Source organism: Rana temporaria, chromosome 7 (assembly GCF_905171775.1).
Source record: "Rana temporaria chromosome 7, aRanTem1.1, whole genome shotgun sequence".
NCBI lineage: Eukaryota > Metazoa > Chordata > Amphibia > Anura > Ranidae > Rana > Rana temporaria.
The window spans coordinates 110,645,944-110,668,947 of NC_053495.1; the positions used below are offsets into that span (position 1 = coordinate 110,645,944).

At 41.7% G+C, this 23,004-nt stretch overlaps 1 protein-coding gene across 8 annotated transcripts in view; it reads left to right on the forward strand.

Moving 5' to 3' along the window:
• The window catches only part of LOC120946232 (complement factor H-like), a 3,139,400-nt gene that overhangs the window by 1,616,466 nt on the left and 1,499,930 nt on the right, over positions 1-23,004 (forward strand). Inside the window, exons 20-21 of one of the 8 annotated variants that reach the window (XM_040361060.1) lie at positions 21,363-21,533; positions 21,621-21,812. The exons of the other annotated variants lie outside the window; for them this stretch is intronic. Of the exons in view, the coding sequence (XP_040216994.1) occupies positions 21,363-21,533; positions 21,621-21,812 (363 nt within the window). The remainder of the gene's footprint in view (positions 1-21,362; positions 21,534-21,620; positions 21,813-23,004) is intronic. 8 annotated transcript variants of the gene reach the window in all.

The window sequence follows — 23,004 nt, forward strand, 5'->3', positions numbered from 1 at the left end:
CCCATTAGCCTTCTCAATGTCGATAGAAAGATTCTGGCAAAGATAATTTTCTGCCGCTTGTCGTCAGTAGCAGACAGATTGCTTTCTCGTCAGCAGCACTGTTCGATCCAGGGCAGGAGCACTTTTTCAGCGGTGTTAGCTGTCCGGGAGGCTCTGGAGCATTGCAGGGCTGAGGGCTGGGGAAAGTACTTGCTGGCATTGGATCAGGCAAAGGCTTTTGATCGTGTCAATCATGAGTACCTCTGGCTTCTCCTTGACAAGTATGGCCTGGAGGGTGGGTTTATTGGATGGCTTAAGACTTTATACAGAGAGGCAGAGAGCTTCATGCTTGTTAACGGTTGGGTTGGACGACCCTTCAGGGTTGGATCGGGGGTGCGCCAGGGGTGTCCGCTGAGCGCTTTGCTATACGTTTTCGCAATCGACCCCTTCATCAGAAGGCTAGAGAGCGGACCGTTGTGCGGAGTGCCGTTGGGCACTGCTGGTGAGCCGCCCTTGAGGGTTGTAGCCTATGCTGATGACGTTTCTGTTTTTATCTCTGGGACAGAGGAGGCGCAAGAGGTGGTCTCAGTTATAGAGCAGTATTCCGAGGCATCAGGCTCCAAGGTCAACCGTGATAAAAGTGAAGTTTTTTGGATGAGCGAGGGAGATGAGAGCTTTGCACTTCCGGACATCTTCCCAAGGCCTCAGCAGAAAGTCAAAATATTAGGCATCGAGTTTGGCCCTGATGATTACAGTAAGTTAAATTGGGAAGCCAGGCTGAATGATGCTGATGTCAAGGTGAAAAGCTGGAAAGGGTGGCGACTCTCCTTGAGGGAAAGGGTGGACTTGATCAAGACCTACCTGATTCCAACCTTTCTGTATGTCAGCTTCGTTTGCATCTTGCCGGAATCCTTCTATACCAGGATTTATAGTTGTTTCTTCCAATTACTATGGGGGAACAGGTTGAATCTTGTGAAGCGGAATGTGACTTACCTATCTAGGCAGAAGGGTGGCTTAGGGATGGTCAACCCGGTTGTATTCTTCTCTCTGATGTTTTTAAAACACAATTTTGGTAACATGCTGGCAGAGAGACCGCCTGGATGGGTGGGTATTTTCCAGATCTGGTTTAGACCTTTTCTGGGCTGTTGGGAGAGTGGCGGGCCAGTGAAAAGCCTAAGGATCAAGCATGGTAAGCTCCCGGCTTATGTTGCCCCGTGCCTGAAAATTCTTAAACGGTGGCATGTGACAGCAGAGGATATCAGGTCCCTCCCTAGGAGACTCCTGGGTGAGAGGATTGTGGGTACGGTCTTTCATGCGCCACTGGCCTTAAGAGATTGCCCAGGTCATATTATGAGGGAGGGTTTACGTTTAATAAATTCTGAGCGGATTCCCTTGAAATTTGGGGACCAGGCCTGGCTCGCTTTCCACAGTAGGCTCTATGTGAGGGGGAACGTGAAGTGCCGCTCTTTGGACAATCGTGGTTGTCCAAGAGCGGAGTGTCAGGGTGAAGTGGAAACCATGGACCACTTTTTGCTTCAGTGCCCTTTCAATATAGAAGTCTATAAAAAGGTGGGGAGGGCTCTAAATATTCCTTTCTTGTCTAGCATGTCTTATGCTGAGTGGGTGTATGGAGCATTGCAGAATCGCAAGGGATTTGATTTGGACACTCTTTTTCTAGTCAGCTTAGTAGTCCGATATTACACCTGGAATGCACGGTGTCAGGTATCCCTTCGGCAGAAAGTCCTTCCTGTTCCGGTGGTGGTGTGTGAGATTCTTGGTGAGGTAGGGAAAATTCGGGGTCTCGAGAAAGACAGATGGCGGCAAAGGGTCTGGATAAAGGCGTGGAGGAATATCAGGCCTGTAGCTGCTGTTTGTTGATCTCTGGGTGTTGGGTTCTTTCCCTGGTTTCTCTCTGGACACTCCCTTAGATTTTCAAGGATACCATTTTTGAAGAAAGGCTACATACACATGATAATCTATGTTTCTTGGTCTGAATGTTATTCAAGTTGAGTGTAGAGATGTGTAGAATTTTTGAATTTGTCTGCTTTATTTAGTGATGTGTTCATGTATTATTGGTTGAAGTAAGCCTTTATTATGTATATAATATGTTAGGAAAAAAGAAAGGATCTATAAGATCTATTATATATCTATAATATTTATTTTTTGTATTTTTGTATAAAAAAAAAAAAGTTGGAATGTGTTTCTTGTTTGCAAGATTCTCAAAATAAAAAAATTGCCAACCCAATATTGAACCCTACAGGCTAAAGGATCGCACACACGATCGAATATTCCGATGGACGTGTTTTGTCGTATAATCAAACCGTCTGTACGCTCCATCGGACAAAAGAGCAGAAATACTACTTGGTTTCGTGAATGTTGGCTGAAAAAGTTCTGCCGTCTGTATGCAGAACAAGTTCACGGCCAGTGCCTTTCGGACAAAAATATATATATAATTATTATTATCATTATTATTATTAAAGGGCCCAGAGGTCCCGGATGGAAAGCCCCCTTTATTTGGTAATTTATTTTTATTAAAAAAAGGGGGGTTGCCATCTGGGGCCCTGGTGGCCTCCGGACCCCTAAAAAAAAAAAAGTGTTTATTTTTTTTATTTTTTAAGGGGGTTCCCATCCGGGCCCTCTCCAGCTGACTTGAGCAAGTCTGGTGCAAAGTTACCCCTGCTTTATGAGGGGTAACTTTGCGCCGGAATTTCAAGTTATGCGCACCGGGAGTAGCCTGCGCCGGCCAAAAGTACTTTTCTGAATCGGCGTATCTCCCTCATTTGCATATTTAAAACAAAAAACCATGGGCGGGCCAGATCCGTCCAGCGTAAATATGCGCTCACGCCGCACCGGCGTAGAAAAGTTACGCCGGTAGGAAGAAGTCTATTTTGAGGCGTATCTGGTTCTGTGGGTACGGTGCATAGATACGCCGGTGCACATTTAGACTTACGGGGCCAGATTCTCATACATTAACGTTGCTCCTGGGCAGCGTAATGTATGTGCTGTACGCTACACCGCCGCAGGTTTACAGGTTTACATCCTGATTCTCAGAACACTTACCTGTAAACTTGCGGCGGTGCATCGTTAATTCGCTCGGCGCAAGCCCGTCCAATTCAAATGGGGCGGGCACCATTTAAATTAGGCGCGCTCCTGCCCTGAGCGTACTGCGCATGCTCCGTCGGGTAAATTACCCGACGTGCATTGCGCTAAATGACGTCGCCCCAACGTCATTTGCTTAGACGTTTACGTAAATGGCGTCCAGCGCCATTCACGGACGTCTTACGCAAACAACGTTTTTTTTTTAAACTTCGACGCGGGAACGACGGCCATAGTTAACATTGGTTGCCCCTGCTAATAGCAGGGGCAACCTTACGCGTCGCGTACGCTGCGGAAACGACGTAAATTCTCAGCGTCGGACGTGCGTAGGTTCGGGAATCTCGCGTACTTACCTCATTTGCATAGACGACGGGGAAAACGACGATGCGACACCTAGCGGCGGGAAAAAAAAATACTTTTAAGATCTGACAGCGTAACAGCCTTACGCATGTCAGATATAATGGTTATCTATGCGCAACTGATTCTAAGAATCAGTCGCATAGATACCCGGGGCCAGATGAGGAGTTACGACGGCGCTAATGGTGTTGCGCCGTCGTAATGCCTTTGAGAATCTGGCCCACGCCGCGCATCTCGAGATACGTCGGCATAAGTGCTACATGAATCTGGCCCGCTGTCTCCTGGGAAGCTGAGTTTTCCGCCTATCACGGAACAGAAGAAGTAGGAGGCGTGGCTTTGAAAAATGGACGGCCGCGATTCTAGGATAAGGTAAGGGATTTAGGTTACCGGCGTATAAGACGACCCCCGACTTTTAAGAAGATTTTAAGGGGTTAAAAAGTCGTCTTATACGCCGGAAAATACGGTATATTAATCATAACTCTTTGAACCCTTCAGTTCACAGGCAATCTGCAGGCAGTCTCCATTGACTTCCTGGATGTTAGGTTGTCTGGTTTGAACGGTGTGGTGGAAACAAGCCCTTATAGGAAACCCACGGCAGGGAATGCCCTCTTGAGTGCCGATTCTTGCCATCCGAGCCATACCATTCGTGGGGTCCCATATGGACAATTCCTTCGGCTCAAACGGCTGTGTAGCAAGACTAAGAACTATTCTTTTGAGGCTAATCTCATGTCACAGCGGTTTAGTGACCGGGGTTACCCCCCCAAGGCCATCAACAGGGCACGTATTGCTGCTGATGCCATCCCCAGAGAAGCACTGTTGGGTGACCCAGTTGCTAGACACAACCGTGATCTCACAATGTCATTCAACAATGCTCCGGGCTTCTCCAGCCCCTTTAGCCTAGAGTACAATAAGATCAGACACACTGGGCCAGATCCTCGAAGCAGTTACGCTGGCGTATCTATTGATACTCAGCGTAACTGCTAGTTTGCTCCGGTGTATCTTTGTTTTGTATCCACAAAACAAGATACACCTGAAGCTGGGCTAGATCCGACTGGCGTACGTCTTAGTACGCCAACGGATCTAAGGTGCATATTTACGCTGGCCGCTAGGTGGCGTTTCTGTCGATTTCCGTGCCGAGTATGCAAATTAGCTAGATACGGCGATCCACGAACGAACGTCCGGCCGGCGCATTTTTTTTTACGTAGTTTCCGTAAGGCTTTTTTCGGCGTAAAGTTACCCCTGCTATATGAGGCGTATCCTATGTTAAGTATGGCCGTCGTTCCCGCGTCAAATTTTGAAAATTTTACGTCATTTGCGTAAGTCGTTCGCGAATAGGGCTTTGCGTAGAATGACGTTCACGTCGTAAGCATTGGCTTGTTGCGGGTTCATTTCGAGCATGCGCACTGGGATACCCCCACGGACGGCGCATGCGCCGTTCAGAAAAAACATCATTTACGTCGGGTCAAGACGTATTAACATAAAACACGCCCCCATCTCACCCATTTGAATTGTGCGCCCTTACGCCGACACAGATACACTAGGCCGCCATAACTTACGGCGCAAATTCTTTGAGAATACTGGAAATATGCTGTAAGTTACGGCGGCGTAGTGTATCTGAGATACACTACTGAGGCCGGAAAGAAGCGCCACGCTTCGTGGATCTGGCCCACTGTAACTAAATACCTACCCATCTTTTTAAATGACCCCATCTACCAAGACATCTTGTCCAAAGGTATTAAATCAGTGTCATGAAGAGCTCCTACCTTGGGGGGACGATTGTCTCCCAGTTTATTCCAAAGCAGGACCCAGAACTCCAATTGGCTTAATTTTAAGGGTACATTTAAATGCAGCTCAAAAAACTGCAATTACTGCAAACACATTAAAACAGGCCAGCTAGTTCATTCCGGGTCTACCAACAAATCTTTCCATATTCAACATTTCATTAATCGTAACACCAAGTACATTGTCTATGTCATCAACTGCGATTCATGCCACCTCCAATATGTGGGCGGACCATCCGCAGATTGAGAGGTTAATTGTATGATCATCTCTACGACATAGACAAAAACAAAAACACAAACGTGGCCAGACATTGGAATGACAAACATTCCAAGGATACCTCCAGTCTCTCCATCCACGGCATTGAGAAGATCCATACTCCCATCAGAGGGGGGGAACAGGTTCAGGATTCTGTGCAGGCGAGAGGTTTACTGGATATCCATGTTACATACTAGAATACCGGCGGGGATGAATTTCGAATGGGATGTTTCCCATTATTATGATTAATTCCCTTTGTCTATCCCTCTTTATTTCCCCGCCTTCCTCCTTGCCTGCACAATGTTCTGACTTATATATATATATATATATATATATATATATATAAATAAATAAATATATATTATATATATATATATATATATATATATATATATATATATATATATATATATATATACCGTATTTATCGGGGTATTGCGCGCTCTGGCGTATAGCGCGCACCCCTAATGTGGACCCGCATTCCTGTAAAAAAAACATTTTAGTACTTACAGTTTTGGTGTCTTGCGCGGCGTCCATCGGCGGCCTCGTTGGGTCTGGCATCCGTCTGCGGCTTCGGTGGTGTCCTCCTCGTCGGGTCCTGCGTCCGTCTGCGGCTTCGGTGGTGTCCTCCCGCGCTGTTACCCGTCGAATCGGCGCTTCCCGCGCTCAGTTTGAATGCCTGCGCCGACATATACCGCCGTGCAGTACACTCGCGTACATTCGGCCAGGCTCGGCTTCGCTCGTGCTCACGCTCTGTGACGTTTATGCGTGACTACGAGCGAAGCCGAGCCTGGCCGAATGTACGCGAGTGTACTGCGCTCAGTATATGTCGGCGCAGACATTCAAACACGGCGCGGGTATCGGCGTATATCGCGCACCCACGATTTTGCCCTGATTTTCAGGGCAAAAAAGTGTGCGGTATACGCCGATAAATACGGTATATATATATATATATATTCTTTCACGTATATATTTCCTGTTTGACAGGTTTGTTGTAATGTCTGCCTATTGTGCACATTACTTCTATCCATATGATGTGTCTGTACACACGATCTGTCTGCACAGTATCCTGACATATAAATATATATATATATATATATCCTTTCTCTTCCTTTTATGGTCAATAATATAGACCTTCACAGTTAGAGGCTAGTTTTTTTAGTCCTCAGTATTTCTAATATTTCAGCTGTTTTGTTATTAAGTTTTCAGTTTTTACATACAGCTTATGCTTGTTTTGGGTGGTAATCTGTATTGAGGGTCTCGAGCTTGCACGCTCGACGCCCTTTCTGTCCTCTCCTTGAGGAGTGAGGTGGCTTCATCCGTGCATAGATACACATTTCAACTATTAGTGTCACATATTCAGATGTTCTACCACACTTTGGTTGATGTCCTCCTTGTGTAACTCAGTTTTAGTAGTTAAATATTATTTTTTATTAGGCATATAATATGTTTATGGTGATTTTGCTTATATATGAGAGTATTTACCTGTAAATGCCCTGTACACACGATCGGTTCATCCGATGAAAACGGACTGATGGATTTTTTTATTAGATATCCGATGAAGCTGACTTTCATCAGTCTTGCCTACACACCATCAGTTAAAAAAACGATTGTGTCAGAACGCGGTGACGTAAAACACAACGAGGTGCTGAGAAAAATGAAGTTCAATGCTTCTGAGCATGCGTTGACTTGATTCTGAGCATGCATGGATTTTTAACCGATGGATTTCCCCACAGACGATCGTTTTTTTTTTATCGTTTTTTTAACCATCAGATAATTTTAAAACAGGTTCTACGTTTTTTCACCGATGGGAAAAAAAAAGATGGGGCCCACACACGATCTATCAGACCGTTTTCATCAGACGAACCGATCGTGTGTACGCGGCATTAGTCACAGCTTATAAATATATGTATATTCTTAATTATATGTAATGTGTACTAATAATGTGGTCTATATAATTTTTCAATATGGTTTTTCATGGTTCAGCTTGTTTATATATATATATATATATATCATTTTTGATAATTGTACTTCATATACATTTTTATGTATTGATTTATCTATATCTACACATCTATATACATACGTTTAGATTACTTTACACATTTCTGCTATTTTATTTTCATCTTTTCCCATGATATTACCATCTATATATATACACAAATGAATTCATATATATGTGTATACATAAAATCTCTTCACTATAGCTTCATCTACATATGACCACACTTTTTTTGTACGTTTGTACATTTACTTTATTACATTATATATATTTATTTCATTCATATTTATTTTTTATTTACAGATGTATACTATCACACTACTATTTTTAGTATACTTCGTCTATAGCCATGCGCATTTTATTAATATAATTACTCTAAAACTAACAAAATAAATAAAAATATATACATAGGATTTTCACATTAAGAATCTCATCAGAGGGGGTGACAGGTTCAGGATTCTGTGCAGGCAAGAGGTTTACTGGATATTCATGTTTCATACTAGAATACCGACGGGGATGAATTTCGAATGGGATGTTTCCCATTATTATGATCAATCCCCTTTGTCTATCCCTCCTTGTCATTTCCCCCCCTTCCTCCTTGCCTGCACAGTATCCTGACACATACATATCTCCTGTTTGACAGGTTTGATGTAATGTCTGTCTATTGTGCATGTCATCTTTATTCATACGATGCCTGCACAGTATCCTGACATATATAATAAAACATTTTTAATTTATTTATTTATTTTTTACTTTTTATAAAGATTTTTTCACATTTATCTTTGTTATCATCTCCATTTTCCACTTCAGCAGGACTAATCCTACTTTTTATTCATTTATTTGTACACGGTGTACACATTCGTTTCACATTTGTGTTACATATTACACTAATATTTGGATTATTTATGATACACATACACAACCTTTGTCCATCTTCATCCATACAATAAATGTTTCTTCATTTCACTGTACAGCACACCTTGTACATGTACGAGAGATTTCATTTTTTCCCCTTTATTAATTTTATGTCCTCGTGCTGCAACACACATTATACATTTATTCACTGGCTCATGGGGCTTACACACATTCACATTAATGTTACAATAGGTGCTTTTGTCTTTTTGTTTTGTTGTTTTTACATCTGTATAACATTCACCATCTATAAACTTTTTATAGAGATATTTTCTATATAATACTTGTATGCACATGAAGGTATATACGTGTAAATCACTAAACACACATTTTCTCTCGTTTATTAGAGGGTTTTTTCACAAGACACTCCCACCCACTTATTGGTTTGTTAACTAATAAGATAATTAGACACCATCTGTTTTCTTGGGTCTTCTGTAATATGGTCTCATTAAGGTTGTGTATATATTTGATATCATTTGTTGTATTTTTTAGCTATGACTAAGCACTAGTTTCAGTGCAAAACGCGTCAGTAGGCGAGTTTTATTTTATTTTGCTGTGACTTGTAGTGCTGTCCTTCTTTTAATAAAGGCTACAATTTGTTCAGAGTGCGGCTGTCCAGAGACAATTTTTGTTCCTGCTTTGCTAAGTGCATTGCCTGCACCTGAGTTATCTGCAGCGGAGGATATTCATCTGGGTTCCCACCTGGAGTGGCCACTCCCTTTTCCCTAGATGATCACAAAACTGTTGCTGAAATCACGAAAAATGTCATTCATAAAAAGTTGGAAGACAGCAGGTGTGTTGCAAAGTCCAAATGGCATAACCAGATACTCAAAATGTTCATTGTGGGTGTTGAATGCTGTCTTCCACTCGTCTCCCTCTCTAATTCGAATCAGATTATAGGCCCTTGGAGGTCCAGCTTAGAGAAGATAACTGCTCCCTTAAGTACATCAAACAGTTTGAAAATGAGAGGCAAAGGCGGACCGTTTTCATCGGACATGTCCGATGGTGTGAACGAGGCCAAACTTGGCTTCCAGATAAGAAAGATGCTGTTCATTAGCTCCAATCAATTGTCCCTGACACAAAATCGCCTTAACAATCTCAGTAGGGTCCAATGCCCTTGTGGTTCATTTTTTATGTAAGATACCTGTGGTAGGTAGTGTCCGAAGTGGAGCTGGTATGCTGAGGATTCAGACAAAAGCAATCAGGCAGGTCAAGTCGACAACAGTTCAGGCAAAGCGTTACAAAATCGAAATCCAAAGGATGGTCAGGCAGGAGCTTGCGGTGAAGTACCAAATCAGCAGGCTGAAGAATGGTCAAGAATTCAGGCAGAAGTTCAATACACGGTAGTCAAAATCATAAAGCTATCAATACACCCAGGGAGCAAGTACAAACAAATGGGCACTGAGTAACAGGAAGTGCTGCTATTTATGGGCTGCTTGATAGTACATTGTCCACAGCTGGGGTTAATGAGTCTAAGGCAATGCATCAAGCTGGGGGAACATTGCAATAACTCCAGAGCTCCTCCACAGCTGTGGGACCAGGACACCCAGGTACATGACATCTATGGAGGGATCAAAGGTCAGGTCTGGTAGATAGCGATGATAGGGGAAGTTCTGAGTTCCAATACCCCATATCTATAGGTCTTTCAACTTCTGTAATTGCAGGTGTTTGAGGTGCCTGTCATAGAAGTCTCTGTAGAGAAGGGTCACTTGAGCTCCAGTATCCAGGAGGGCCTTGGTGTAGATTCCCTCCACTTGGATGGAGACAACCAGAAAAGGTCCCACTAGCTTGGCAGGAAATTTATGGGAAGTGGCAGGCTTGGCCTGTTCGGTGGTTTGTATCCGTGCTCAAAGTGGCCTGTGTCGAAGGGATCAGGACACTGGATCACTTAGAGACAACCACGGAAGCCCTCAGAGAAGATTGGGACTCCTGTCGGGGGTCTTAATTATTTTCGGGGTCAGAAAGGTCATCATCTCCATTATCTGTGCCATCTGAGACCTCAGGGCGGCTATTTCAGAGTTTTGCTACACTGTTCTCATGGACCCGTATTTAAGCTAAACATGTCGAGGCTGGACGAACAACTATTTGCTTGTCATCAAATAGGGCCTCTTCTTCTCCCACTACTTTGATGAGTTCAGGGTATTTTAGAGACATAAAACCCGCAGAGATCTTCAGCTGAAGCCAGACTGGGTCGGAGCGTAGGGCCCCCTTTAGGATTTGCTGATTCTATCCTGGTCTATGGCAGAAGGCATCATCCCTTTTTTTAGCACAATCTGGTATAGCATCTTGTTCAGCTGTCTCATGTATTCAGACAGGCGTTCACCTTGGAGTTAAAGGGCATGTTCAAATTGATCAGGTCAGCTGCTTTCTCTGTCTGCCCAAACTCCTCCAGTAACATGGCCAGGTATTCATAAGCCACACAGGTCGTGTTATTCAATTTCAAGTTCCTGATGGCCTCAGCAGCGGAGCCTCGCAAACTCACCCTAATGCGTTGCTTCTTTTGGGCCTCTGGCAGGTCCCACTCTTCAAGGCTTGCATAGCCTGTTCAATCCAGATCCTCAGCTTTCCAGTATCCAGCTCCAGAACACTGGACACAAAACACAGAACAAAATGCCCTTCTGGCATTTTGATACAAATTCTACCATGGCGTTGAAAAATTCTGTCCCGATCATAGCCAGGGGTGACGGGGAGGGAACTTCTTCAGTAGTTGACTAATCTTGACTGGAGCTGGTAGGACCCTCATCTGGAACCTTCAGATGGATTATACAAAGCTCAGTTTTGTTGGCCAATTGCACACTGGCACCTTTGAAGTGTGATGGTCGGTGAAACACAAAGGGGTTAATATGGATTCTACTGCTGTTCCGAATTCTGGAATTCAGATAACTTTGCGTGCACGGCTAGGAATAACTCACTGACACAACCGTCTCAGTTGAACTACACCCTTATCTCTGCTTTATTGCAGGCAGTACTAAACTTTTTACACACAGCATGATATGTCACTATTATGTTAATGTGAACTGGAAAGCACATCTTATTGGTTGAAATACAAGAAGAGTACAAAAATGTGATGGTCAAGCTTGGTTGTCCCTCTGATCTGTCTTTACTTCCGCATTCCTAAAGATGTGTGGGAGAAGAGGGTATCCGCCATTTTCTGTCTTCTCCAGTCTTTTCGGTGGGAGGGGGTGTAATTAGAGGCTGATTTGAGTAAGGAAGGATTACAGCAGTGGTGTACATGAAAAAGCAATATAGACTTTATAGTATAGTAAAGATGCACAGAGAATAGACATTTTCTAATTTATCATTATGCTCATTACATTCCTTCACAGAAGCTTTCAGGGACTCCTTGTCTCCACTCTAACAGTGCATAGGTGCGAATGTCCCACGATCTATTTTGACAGCAATCACCCACACCTTCCTGTCTGGGGACAGCGTCTTCACAGCTTGATTGATTTGTTCCTCAGGGCGGGTCTCCACAGGGAGTTCGATCACCATGCTTGACTCTGAGCAGGCGCCTTCTTCCTCACATCACTGGATCACAGCAGCATAGTCCATCCTGGTGCTTGTAGGGGTACGGTCTAAGAGAGTTTATTGTAGAGTAGCAGAAACTCCCAGCCCCTCTGGCACACCTAGCAAACAATGTACTTGCAAACACAGTAAAACAGACACAAATGTATTGAACAGGAAGTTTTTTTACTAGTAGACTTTCCACAATCAAACAAACAGTGATCTGGTAACTCAATATTCAAGAATGGCAAACTATGGTCTTTAATAGTGTTAATCAAACTCAAAATGCAGACTTCAAAATAGTACAGTCAAACAACGTAAATAGATCTAGAGTGGCCTATGCACTCGGGCATAAATGGGAACTGATCTGACTTAACGGTCAGTCTATTTCTCTCAAATTCTGAAATCACAGACCCAGGCAATTAAATGTGAGGCAATAGGCCACAAATGCAATTTATCACTTTAACATTTAACGTGAGCGTTCCCCTTTAAAGGTAGTCACTGGGATCACTAAATTACTGGTACTGAAGGAGTAACAGAAAGGGTCCACACAATGGAGATATCCAGGATCTTCAGATTCCTGGGCGCCAGACACTTCTTGAATGCAAAGAGATTTAGTATCTCTTAAACAGAACTGTGGGAGAGAGGTTAAGGCCCAGGATACCCTTTAGTAGATGCAAAAGGTAATTTAGCAGACTCCGAGACTTCTACAGGTAGACAAATAGTAAGAAGAGACAGCAAAACTGTAATCCTTGAAGTGTTGTTTATTTATACATCAGAGTGACAGTAAAACAAAAGCACTGACGCGTTTTTCGACAATAGCCTTAGGCCCCTTTCACACTGAGGAGTTTTTCAGGCGGTACAGCACAAAAAATAGCGCTGCTATACCGCCTGAAAAACTCCTGCCCAGCCTTCTCAATGTCAAAGCCCGAGGGCTTTCACACTGAGGCGATGCACTGGCAGGAGAGAAAAAAATCTGCAAGCAGCATCTTTGGAGCGGTGAGAGGAGCGATATGTATACCGCTCCTTCACCGCTCCTTCCCATTTAAAATAATGGGAAACCGCGGTAATACCGCCCGCAATGCCCTTCTGCAGAGGCGCATTGCGGGTGGTATTAACCCTTTATTGGCCGCTAGCAGGGGTTAATACCTCACCGCTAGCGGCCGAATCCCGCGGCAATTCCGATGGTATAGCGTCATTTTTTTTGCGACGCTGTACCGCCACCGCGCCTCCCGCGCCAGTGTAAAAAGGGGCCTTAGTCGTAGCTTTAGGCACCTGTGAATGGACCTGGTGTATGGTTTGGGTTGTTCCTGCAGAGAACGCTGCTACCCTTTTTCTACCACGTTCTACAAAAAAAATGAAAAAAAGAGGGAATGGGTACACTGAAATATTTTGTTTTGGAATTTCGGTTTCTTCCAACTTTATTTAGTTGCTCCCAAAATTTGTTTTTATAAAAAAAAATTCTGTTAAAAATGCATTTGTAGGAAAAACGATACCTCCAAACGGCGTTCAATTTCTCTTGGCAAAAAGAGATAAACTATCTGGGTATAAAACTAGCAAATTCCCTAAAGAAAATGTATAGAGTCAACTACATTCCCCTGTTAAATGAAATTAAACGAGAAATTAAAAATATTTACAACCGACCAATTTCATGGTTCGGAAGGATAAATGTTGTAGAAATGGTCTTAGTTCCAAAAATATTATATCGATTTCAAATGGTCCCAGTAGCATTGCCACAGACGTACATTACAATAATAAACTCTCTGCTGATGAACTACATTTGGAAAAATAAAAAACAGAGGATCTCTGCTCAAGTACTAAAACAGAATAAGAAAATGGGTGGATTGGCGGTCCCAGACATCAGAAAATATTACTATGCAACGGTCCTCTCACGGGTAATAGAGTGGGCCAAAGAAAATCATGATAAAAGATGGATTAACATTAAATGCGCACTTGCAAGGGCACAATTGGGGAGAATAATTTGGAACCCACCACAATACAGAACCTTATACACTTCCACACACAAAATTACATTTAACGCACTTCGGGTCTGGGATAGATTACACAAACAATTGAAATCGAAATTTAATTCCCCACTGATGGATCTTAAAGATAATGAATACTTTGCACCAGGGACTAAAGAGGTGGGAGGAAAATGGATTAGAAATAGAATTCAGGTTAAGGATATAGGGCCAAATCCTCAAAAGAGATACGACGGAGTAACTGCTGTTACTCCGTCGTATCCCTGGTCCTAACTATGGAACAGAATCAGAATCAGTTTTCCACAGTTAGAGAGAAGATCCGGCATGTGTAATTGGGCGCCGCTGGGGGCATTTTGTGTCGAAATGCCGCCTCGGGTATGCAAATTATCACTTACGGAGATCCGCGAAGCTTTTCAGCTTCGTTTTTTCTCCGTAAGTATTAAGTTGCATACGCAAAATTAGGGCTGCTTTTACAAGGTGTAAAGTTAGTACACCATGTAAAAGCAGACCCTTCTGTCTAGCGACGCGTTTTTTTTTCGAATTTGAATTTTTTTTTTCGCGCCGTATCTTTTTTTTTTCCGACGCAACTTTATTGACCCGTCGCAATCCACAAAGCCCGGCGTAACGTAATTTTGCGCTATGCACGTTGGGAAAATGACTTCACGAGCATGCGCAGTACGGCCGGCGCGGGAGCGCGCCTCATTTAAATGAGAATCGCCCCCATGAAATGAGGAACGCCTTGCGCCGGCGGAATTTAAGTTACACTGCCAGAAATTTCTAGGTAAGTGCTTTGTGGATCGGGCACTTAGGTAGAAATTTTAAGGCAGTGTAACTTAAATTAGAATTTCGCCGTTACGCCGGGTCTTTGTGGATTTGGCCCTGAATTCAAAAGGGTAAAATTTTGACACGTCACGAGATTAAAGCCAAGATAGAATCCATGAAATTAGATGAATGGCGATATACACAGCTATCACTCTTTATTAAGCGCCTACCGCTACCCCTGCGCCCATGTGAGGAATATACACCGATCGAAAAACTTTGCACTACTGATAGTTCAAAAGGTAATATTTCCAAAATATATAGGTTTCTGTTGAAAGGGGAAGAGTCAGAGATCCCAAAATACATCTTAAAATGGGAAAGAGAATTGGATGCACCTAGAGGGAAAACGTCAGCAACAAGAATTATCAATATGATTCATACCTCTGCAATAGATGTAAGGACTGCAGAGATGAATTTTAAATGCCTAACGGGGTGGTATGCTACCCCAGATAAAACCAGCAACTACAGAGAAGTGCAGTCAGCAGACTGTTGGAGAGGGTTTGCAGTAAAGGGGACGATGGCCCACCTGTGGTGGGACTGTCCGAAAATAAAAATCTACTGGAAAAAAATTCTGTCACTGATTAAGGTAATAATCAAGAAAGAGATAATAGAAGACCCATGGGTAGTTTTGTTCCATGGGGGGGAAGAGACCATAAAAGAATATAAAAGATCCCTGACTCCCCACCTGCTTAACGCAGCTAAACGATTGATACCTAAAAAGTGTAGGGAAGCAGAAAGCCCACAAGTGTGGGAGTGGATGGAGTCTGTGGAGGATACTTATAGGAGGGAGGGGTGGAAGGACGGGGTTGATGAGGAGAACGTAGATCACAGGGACAAATGGGCAAATTGGAAAGAGTTAAAAAAAACAGGGGCTACGCGGAAAATCTGAGAGAGCTATAGAAAGGTTAAGTAGTATTAGGTCTAAATTAGTAAAGAAGGGGCAGTGGAGTCACGAGATGGCGTGGTGGGGGGGACGAGGGGGTGGGAAGGGGGGTAATGTTGGCTCAATTTATGTATTCCCTAATTTTTTTTTCTAAAAATCAACTTACTTTTTACTAAAATTGATAATAAAAAAAAAAGTGACTAGCATGAAAACTTATAAAAAGGAATCATTTATCCGCATATGATGCTAAAACTTCTACGGAGACGATGGGGGTCCATCTTCCATGAGAAAGTCGCCAAGAAAGTTAAGATTGAGCGGAAAAAAAAAATGCATTTGTATGAAAATCCAAATTAAGGTCAAATCTGTCAATTGAAGGCTTATAATGTCTGTCGGATGTTCTAAGAAGATTTGACGAAGCAGCTAAACTGTACGATGCCACGATCGTACATTTCCACTCTAATCCTCCGCCCACAAGCTATAGTAGAATTCTAATGTTGTTTGAATGGTAATAATTATAATTATTAATTATTATTACTAGTCAAACAACATTATAATTCTTCTATAGCCTATGGGCGGAGCATTTGACCATAAATGTCAGCTCGCATGTTTTTAGCTGCTTCTTTGAATCTTGTCTCGATATTGTCGAATCATCTTGGACTAATAGTTAGGTTAGGCACATTCGACCGCAGGTTCGATAGATACAGATCGCTATTGTCACTGTCATGTCGAATCTTCTATCCATATAAAGAACTGTTGTCGCAACTATATGAAAATATAATTGATACGAAAATGAAGCATTTTTTTTATTTCGGATCTTTAGAATTTCAGATTCGTTATCGTTTTGTTAAAAGGAACATGAAAATCCCAGAAATTCGGACGAAAATACATTCGGACGATAATGAATGCACATGTCTAGTACACAACCCCTTCAGCCTGCGCACCCTGGAAATGTAATATTCAAATAATAGTGCAAATAAAGAAATTATAATGTACATATAGTGCAATATAACAAATATAAATATAAATAAAGCAGCTGGTAGTTAGGCCCCTTTCACACGGGGCTGATCAGTAATGATCCACCCCGTGAACCTCCGCTTGCTCAGCAGGGATCGCTCCGTTGATCCCCGCTGAGCCGGCGGATCTCGCACACTGTGCAGGGACCGCCCTGTCTTTTCTCTGGGGGGATCAGATGAACACGGACCGTCTGTCCGTGTTCACCCGATCCGATCCGCCAGACGGATGGAAAAGTAGGTTTTTCCTCCGTCACACTTTGGCGTCACCGCTGACATCCGCGGCTCCATAGAGGAGCATGGAGAGCCCGTTCAGGTCCGCCTAAAAAACTGGCATGCGGACCTGAACGGGCCGCCCATGTGAAAGAGCCCTAAAGCTCTAAGGCCTAATGCCGCGTACACACGATCATTTTTCGGCATGAAAAAAACGTTGTTTTTCAAAAACGTAATTTAAAATTATCGTGTGTGGGCTACACATAATTTTTCAGGTTCTGGAAAACGACAAAAAAAAATTCGAACATGCTGCATTTTTTAACGTCGTTTTAAACTATGTCGTTTTTCGGGTTGTAAAAAATTATCGTGTGTGGGCTAAAACGATGTAAAAAACCCACGCATGCTCAGAAGCAAGTTATGAGACGGGAGTGCTCGTTCTGGTAAAACTACCATTCATAATGGAGTAAGCACATTCATCACGCTGTAACAGACAGAAAAGCGCGAATTGTCTTTTACTAACACAGAATCAGCTAAAGCAGCCCAAAGGCGAATGGAACTTCCCAATTATAGTGCCGTTGTACGTGTTGTACGTCACCGCACTTTGCTAGATAATTTTTTTAAAACAATGGTGTGTAGGCAACGTCGTTTTAATGATGAAGTTGGGAAAATGTCGTTTTTTGGACATGCTGAAAAACAACGTTTTTTTTCATACTGAAAAATGATCGTATGTACGCGGCATTAGTGATAAAAAGGAAAACAACTGTGATTTCATACCGCGCTAAAATGGACACATATATATACACACACACACACATTTGTAATAGTGAAATGTACGCACACCACTACCAAACAATAGTATAGCATGACCATCAGGTAGGTATGATTGCATATATCAAGAAGGAAGAAAGAAGCTCCTCATAGTGCAGTAACGTTAAAAGGTTTATTACATAAAAGCTAGGATTGCACTTCTACTTTCCTGTAGGTGCAATCTTAGCTTTTATGTAATAAACCTATTATTCCTTTGGTGAGTAGGATGTTTGCCATGGGGCTGGTGGAAGAAAAGCACTTTTTGAAGACACGTTTATCTACAGCTTTGAAGATATCAGAAGACATCACTGTAACTTGTTTGTGGAGAATACTATTGTTTGGTGGTGTTGTACAGACATTTCACTATTCCTTCATCCCAGGGATTCCAGCCAGTGGTTAGCCACCTTTGGTGAAGTGAATAATTGCATTTTCCCCTTATGCACAACCTAAAGTCTTGCAGGATACAGCACACTGTACGGAAGATTTCAATCTCTTAATCCTTTGCTTCACACTCTGAAACTCAGCATGTTGTTTCTGGGTAGCCGGAGAAAAGTCAGGAGAAATAGGATAGGATTAATGTTGTAAAGTAAGCCAGGCAAGTTGTGGAATGACTTCTTTACCTCTGAAGTCTTCAATATCTCCCAGTTTGGCTACCTGGGACTTGTGGTCCACCGCAACCTCATGGACAGTCACCATCAGGGGGTTCAGGACATCTTCCAATGCACTATTCTGTGTTAGCAACGCAATGGCGGTTACTTTTTATGCACACTATCCTTCAGTAGGGAAAAGTCTACCCGCAGAGTAGACATGTGCACTGCCAAAAAAATCGTTTTTTTTCGTTTATGTTTCATTTGTTTTTTTTTCGTAAATTCGTAAATTGGGGAAAATCGAAAAATATTTTTTTTCCGTTTTATTCGTAAATTCGTAAATTCAGGAAATTTCGAAAATTCGGAATTCCTAATTTTCGGATTTCTGAAAAAGCAAAAAACGAATAAAACGGAAAAAAAGAAATTTCCAAAAAAAAACAATGAAACGAAAATGAAAAATTTTTTTTTCCGTAAATTCGTAAATTCAAAAAATTCGGAAATGAAAAAATTCGGAAGTACGAAAAAATTTTAATTCTAAAATTCGGGATTTCGGAATTTCTAAAATTCGAAAATTCAGATTTTTTTTTAATTTTCGAATTTTCAAATTTTCGAAAATTCGTAAATTCGAAAAATAAAAAAAATCGAAAATTCGAAATTTCGAAAATGGAAAATTCGAAATTTAAAAATTCGAAAATTCGAAAATTAAAAATTCGAAATTCCGAAAATTCGAAAATTAAAAATTCGACATTTCGAAAATTAAAAATTCGACATTTCGAAAATTAAAAATTCGAAAATTCGAAATTTCAAAAAATTCAAAAATTGAAAATTTCGGAAATTCGAAAGTAAAAAATTTGAAAATGAAAAATTCGAAATTTCGAAAATTGAAAAATTCGAAAATTCGAAAGTAAAAAATTCGAAAATTCGAAAATTTCGAAAATCGAAAATGAAAAATTCAAAAATTGAAAGTTGAAAAATTCAAAAATTGAAAGTTGAAAAATTCGAAATTTGAAAGTTCGAAAATGAACTATTCGAAAATTCGAAAATTAAAAATTCGAAATGGAAAAATTCGAAATTGAACAATTCGAAAAATAAAATAATCGAAAATTCGAAAATTTAAAAATTCGAAATTTGAAAATTCGAGAAATAAAAAATTTGAATATTCTAAATTTGAAAATTCAAAAAATGAAAAATTCGAAATTTCGAAAATTGAAAAATTCGAAATTTCGAAAATTGAAAAATTCGAAATTTCGAAAATTGAAAAATTCGAAATTTCGAAAATTGAAAAATTCGAAATTTCGAAAATTGAAAAATTCGAAATTTCGAAAATTGAAAAATTCGAAATTTCGAAAATGAAAAATTCGAAATTTCGAAAATTACAAAAAAATGAAATAATAGTTAAAAAAATCTGAATTTCCGAAATTCGGAAATACGAAAATTCGGAATTTCTACAATTTAAAAAACTAAAACATTTCGTATTTCCGAAAATCCGAAATTCGGAAATACGAAAATTCGGAAATTAAAAATTTGGAACTTCGGAAATTAAAAAATTCGGAAATTCGAATTTTCGTAAATCCGGAAATTCGAAATTTTCGGAAGTCCGAAAATTCGGAAATAAAAAATGTGTTAATACGAAAATTCGGAATTAACGAATTTTCGTTCAAAAACTCATTAGAAACTAAACTAATTGCACATGTCTACCGCAGAGTATCTATCTGCATAGAGAGTGAGGCCTGGCACTGTTTTTTGGCTGACATGATCTGTGACAGGGTCGGCTCTCCTGTCTGTGTCCTTGAGTTTTCCTCCACAAACTCAGCAGATTTGGAGACAGTTAGGTTTGCCAGGGGATCAGTGGCATCCAGCCAGTCCACCTCTCCCTCAGCCCAGGCAGGTACAGCATCGACGGAGGAACAAGGAGCCTTCTGCATGTTCTCAGTGCCATCTTGAATTGCCGCATGGGCATAGCAAGCGAGTCATTCAGTGAGTGTTGTAGGTGGAATTGGGCCGAATTTCAGCATGGTCAGGGGTCTCACAATTCCGCAGCAGCTTCTGGAGCAGTAACAGGGCAAAAAAGGATTCCCAAGGCTGGATAGGATACTGTAAGGATCTCTGTGTGGTCCGGAGCAGCGAGGAAAAGCTTCTCACATACCGGTTGTCAGACACGCCGCCCTTCTGGAGATTTCTAGAAGCCTGGCAGCAGTGTGCAGAGTTTTAGGGTCCAGCCTTCTAGAGGAGAACCCTTTTCTGGTGGCTGGGGTGGCTGGCCCCTGTGGCAGAGAGACATAGGAGAAGCCTAAGGAGACCCTTTTTGAAGATATTAAGGTCCCAGCTGCAGGTCAGCTAACTAAAAGACACCAGAGAGAGAGCCTGGATTAGAGCCTGGATAGAGCCAGAAGACCAGGTGTGAGGAAGCTACACAGAGGAGAAGTGACTGTGCTTTCCCTTAAAAGCCAGTGCAGTGCAGCCAGAAGCTGTGTAATACAGCCATGAGTTGTGCAAATCAGCAATGAGACAGTACAGTGCAGCCTAAGGTGGTTCAATGCAGCCTGTATTTTTGTACAGAGCAGCCGAAAGCCTAGCAAGTCCTCAAGTTCTACAGTTTGGGGTATCCCATGCTCCCCATCCCTATCCAACTTCCTGTTCAATAAAACTCCCAAAAAGAAACCTCTAGATTCTTGAGACTTCGGAAGAGTCCGGAAAATGCAGTTCTGGAGTTCTGCATTAAACCACCTAAAACCTCCAATCATTTCACTCTCCCCATGCATTTTGTCTATTGGCAAAATGTGCCAGAAAGTAGGCCAGTTTCACTCATGCACATTGTCTACCCACATAGCCAGCTTCAGTGCCAATCTGTTGAACTTGTGGTGTACTTTTGCTATGAAAATGCCTGTATGTCTTTGCAATCACCAAGAGCAAAACTTAAATGAGTAATATTCCCAAGTTTCCCAATGATTTCTGGGAATGTTCCACATACCTAAACTGTGATATTTTATGTATTTTCCATGTCTATTCAAACTGTTCCATATTTTCCCTGCTTTGTGGTCACTGTTCTGTTAACTTTGTTATGATTTGGCTCTGGTTGTTCTGGCTACTGTTTTTGTTTGTTTATTAGAACCATTACAAGTTCATAGCGATTTCTGAGTATAATCTATATAATGTTCTATAATCATTTTCTAGGGTCATGTCCTCCTCCTGACATTTCAAATGCGATACTTTCTCCTAAAAAACAAGATGGTTATGAATCTGGGTCTTCAGCGAATTTTAAATGTGAAAACACATTTGTGCTCAGTGGAAACATAAATGTAAAATGTGAAAATGGTAAATGGGATGAACTTCCACAATGCCTCAGTAAGTGTCACAAATTACTTTTGTAGTCAACACCATAACGCTAATACCACAACTTTATTATAATAGGATTTGATTGATATATTGCAGAGCCTTGCACAATTGATTCCAGCAGTTTGGAGAGAAATCACATTGAATTTGTGCCAACAGAGAGGACTCCGGAGATACTTGAACATGGCACAGATCTGAATCTAAAATGCAAAGCAAATTTTAAACGCCAAGGATCCCTAATAGCTTCATGTTATGATGGAGCAATGAAATATCCAAGGTGTTTCTCTGGTGGTGAGTACCACTAACCTTTTTAGAATTACAGTATATTTCTACTTGTACAATTTTGTGAGTTCCTGTAAATATTTTCAGTGTGTAGCACTGCCCCATAGGGATTGCTGTGTGTGAACTTCCCTGGGCCTCCCTCTCTATTATCTTGCAGACAGTTACTAGGGGTCTTCACATGATCACTGTACTCTCATCCACTTGTTATCCAATAATCAATCCAGGGGTTTGTTTTTTTGTATTTATTGTTGGAACTTGGATGGGAGAAGGAAATAGTGGGATACTCCAACTGGAACTAATTACAGGTGAAGACAACGCTCACTTGGCCTCATCAGGCTGAATATGATAGCAAACTCTACATACTGCACTTGTATTGGAGAAGTAAGTCCTTTGATTGCTCTGGCAGCAGACTTGATGAATCTGTTTTATCTTCATGACACTCACTAGCATCCACGTTGGCTGACATCCATCCACTGACCCTACTAGCTGAAGGGAGGGCCCTCACAGGACAGGCCCCATGACACTGATCTGTACTCACAGTAGGCAGAAACTGATCCTTCCTTGTGTCTCCCATCCAGTCAGCTCTGCAGGACATCTGGGTTGCAGCTTTGCTCAGATTCAAGCCCTTAGGTCAACCACCTGAGGCCGCATGGCAACCTGTGCAGAGGGGCAGTCACTCCCTCCCTCCAGGACCCTGCTCGCCAGCCGAAGACCGCAAGAACATGTGCCCTTGGCATATATAGTCAACCAGCATTCATTGAGGCATTTTCCTCTGCAATGGCCAGGGCTGTAACTATGCCTATGCCCTCATTTGTCAGGTTTCCTCCCACTGTCCAATAAGCCTCGTCCTATTGGACCAGTGTGAAACATTCAGACAACATGAGCAGCATGAGCAGCATCTGAGCTCCATGAGCAGGCCCATCTGGTAGGCAGATGGCATCTAAATTTACCTGGCAGCCTTCCTGGTAAGCAGAAAGACCCAAAAACTATATTCTATTCTAGCACCTACAGGTGAAACGCGAAAAATTATATTTATGTATTAAAAACTGTTTTTTTTTCTTATTACACCTAAAAATTTAATTGGATGCAACCATTATATAGATATTGTTGCTAAAGCTGCAAATTTTTTTTTTTTTTTAATTCATCTTTATTTGAAAATAAATAAAAAAATTACAATAACATATACAATCCATAACATGCG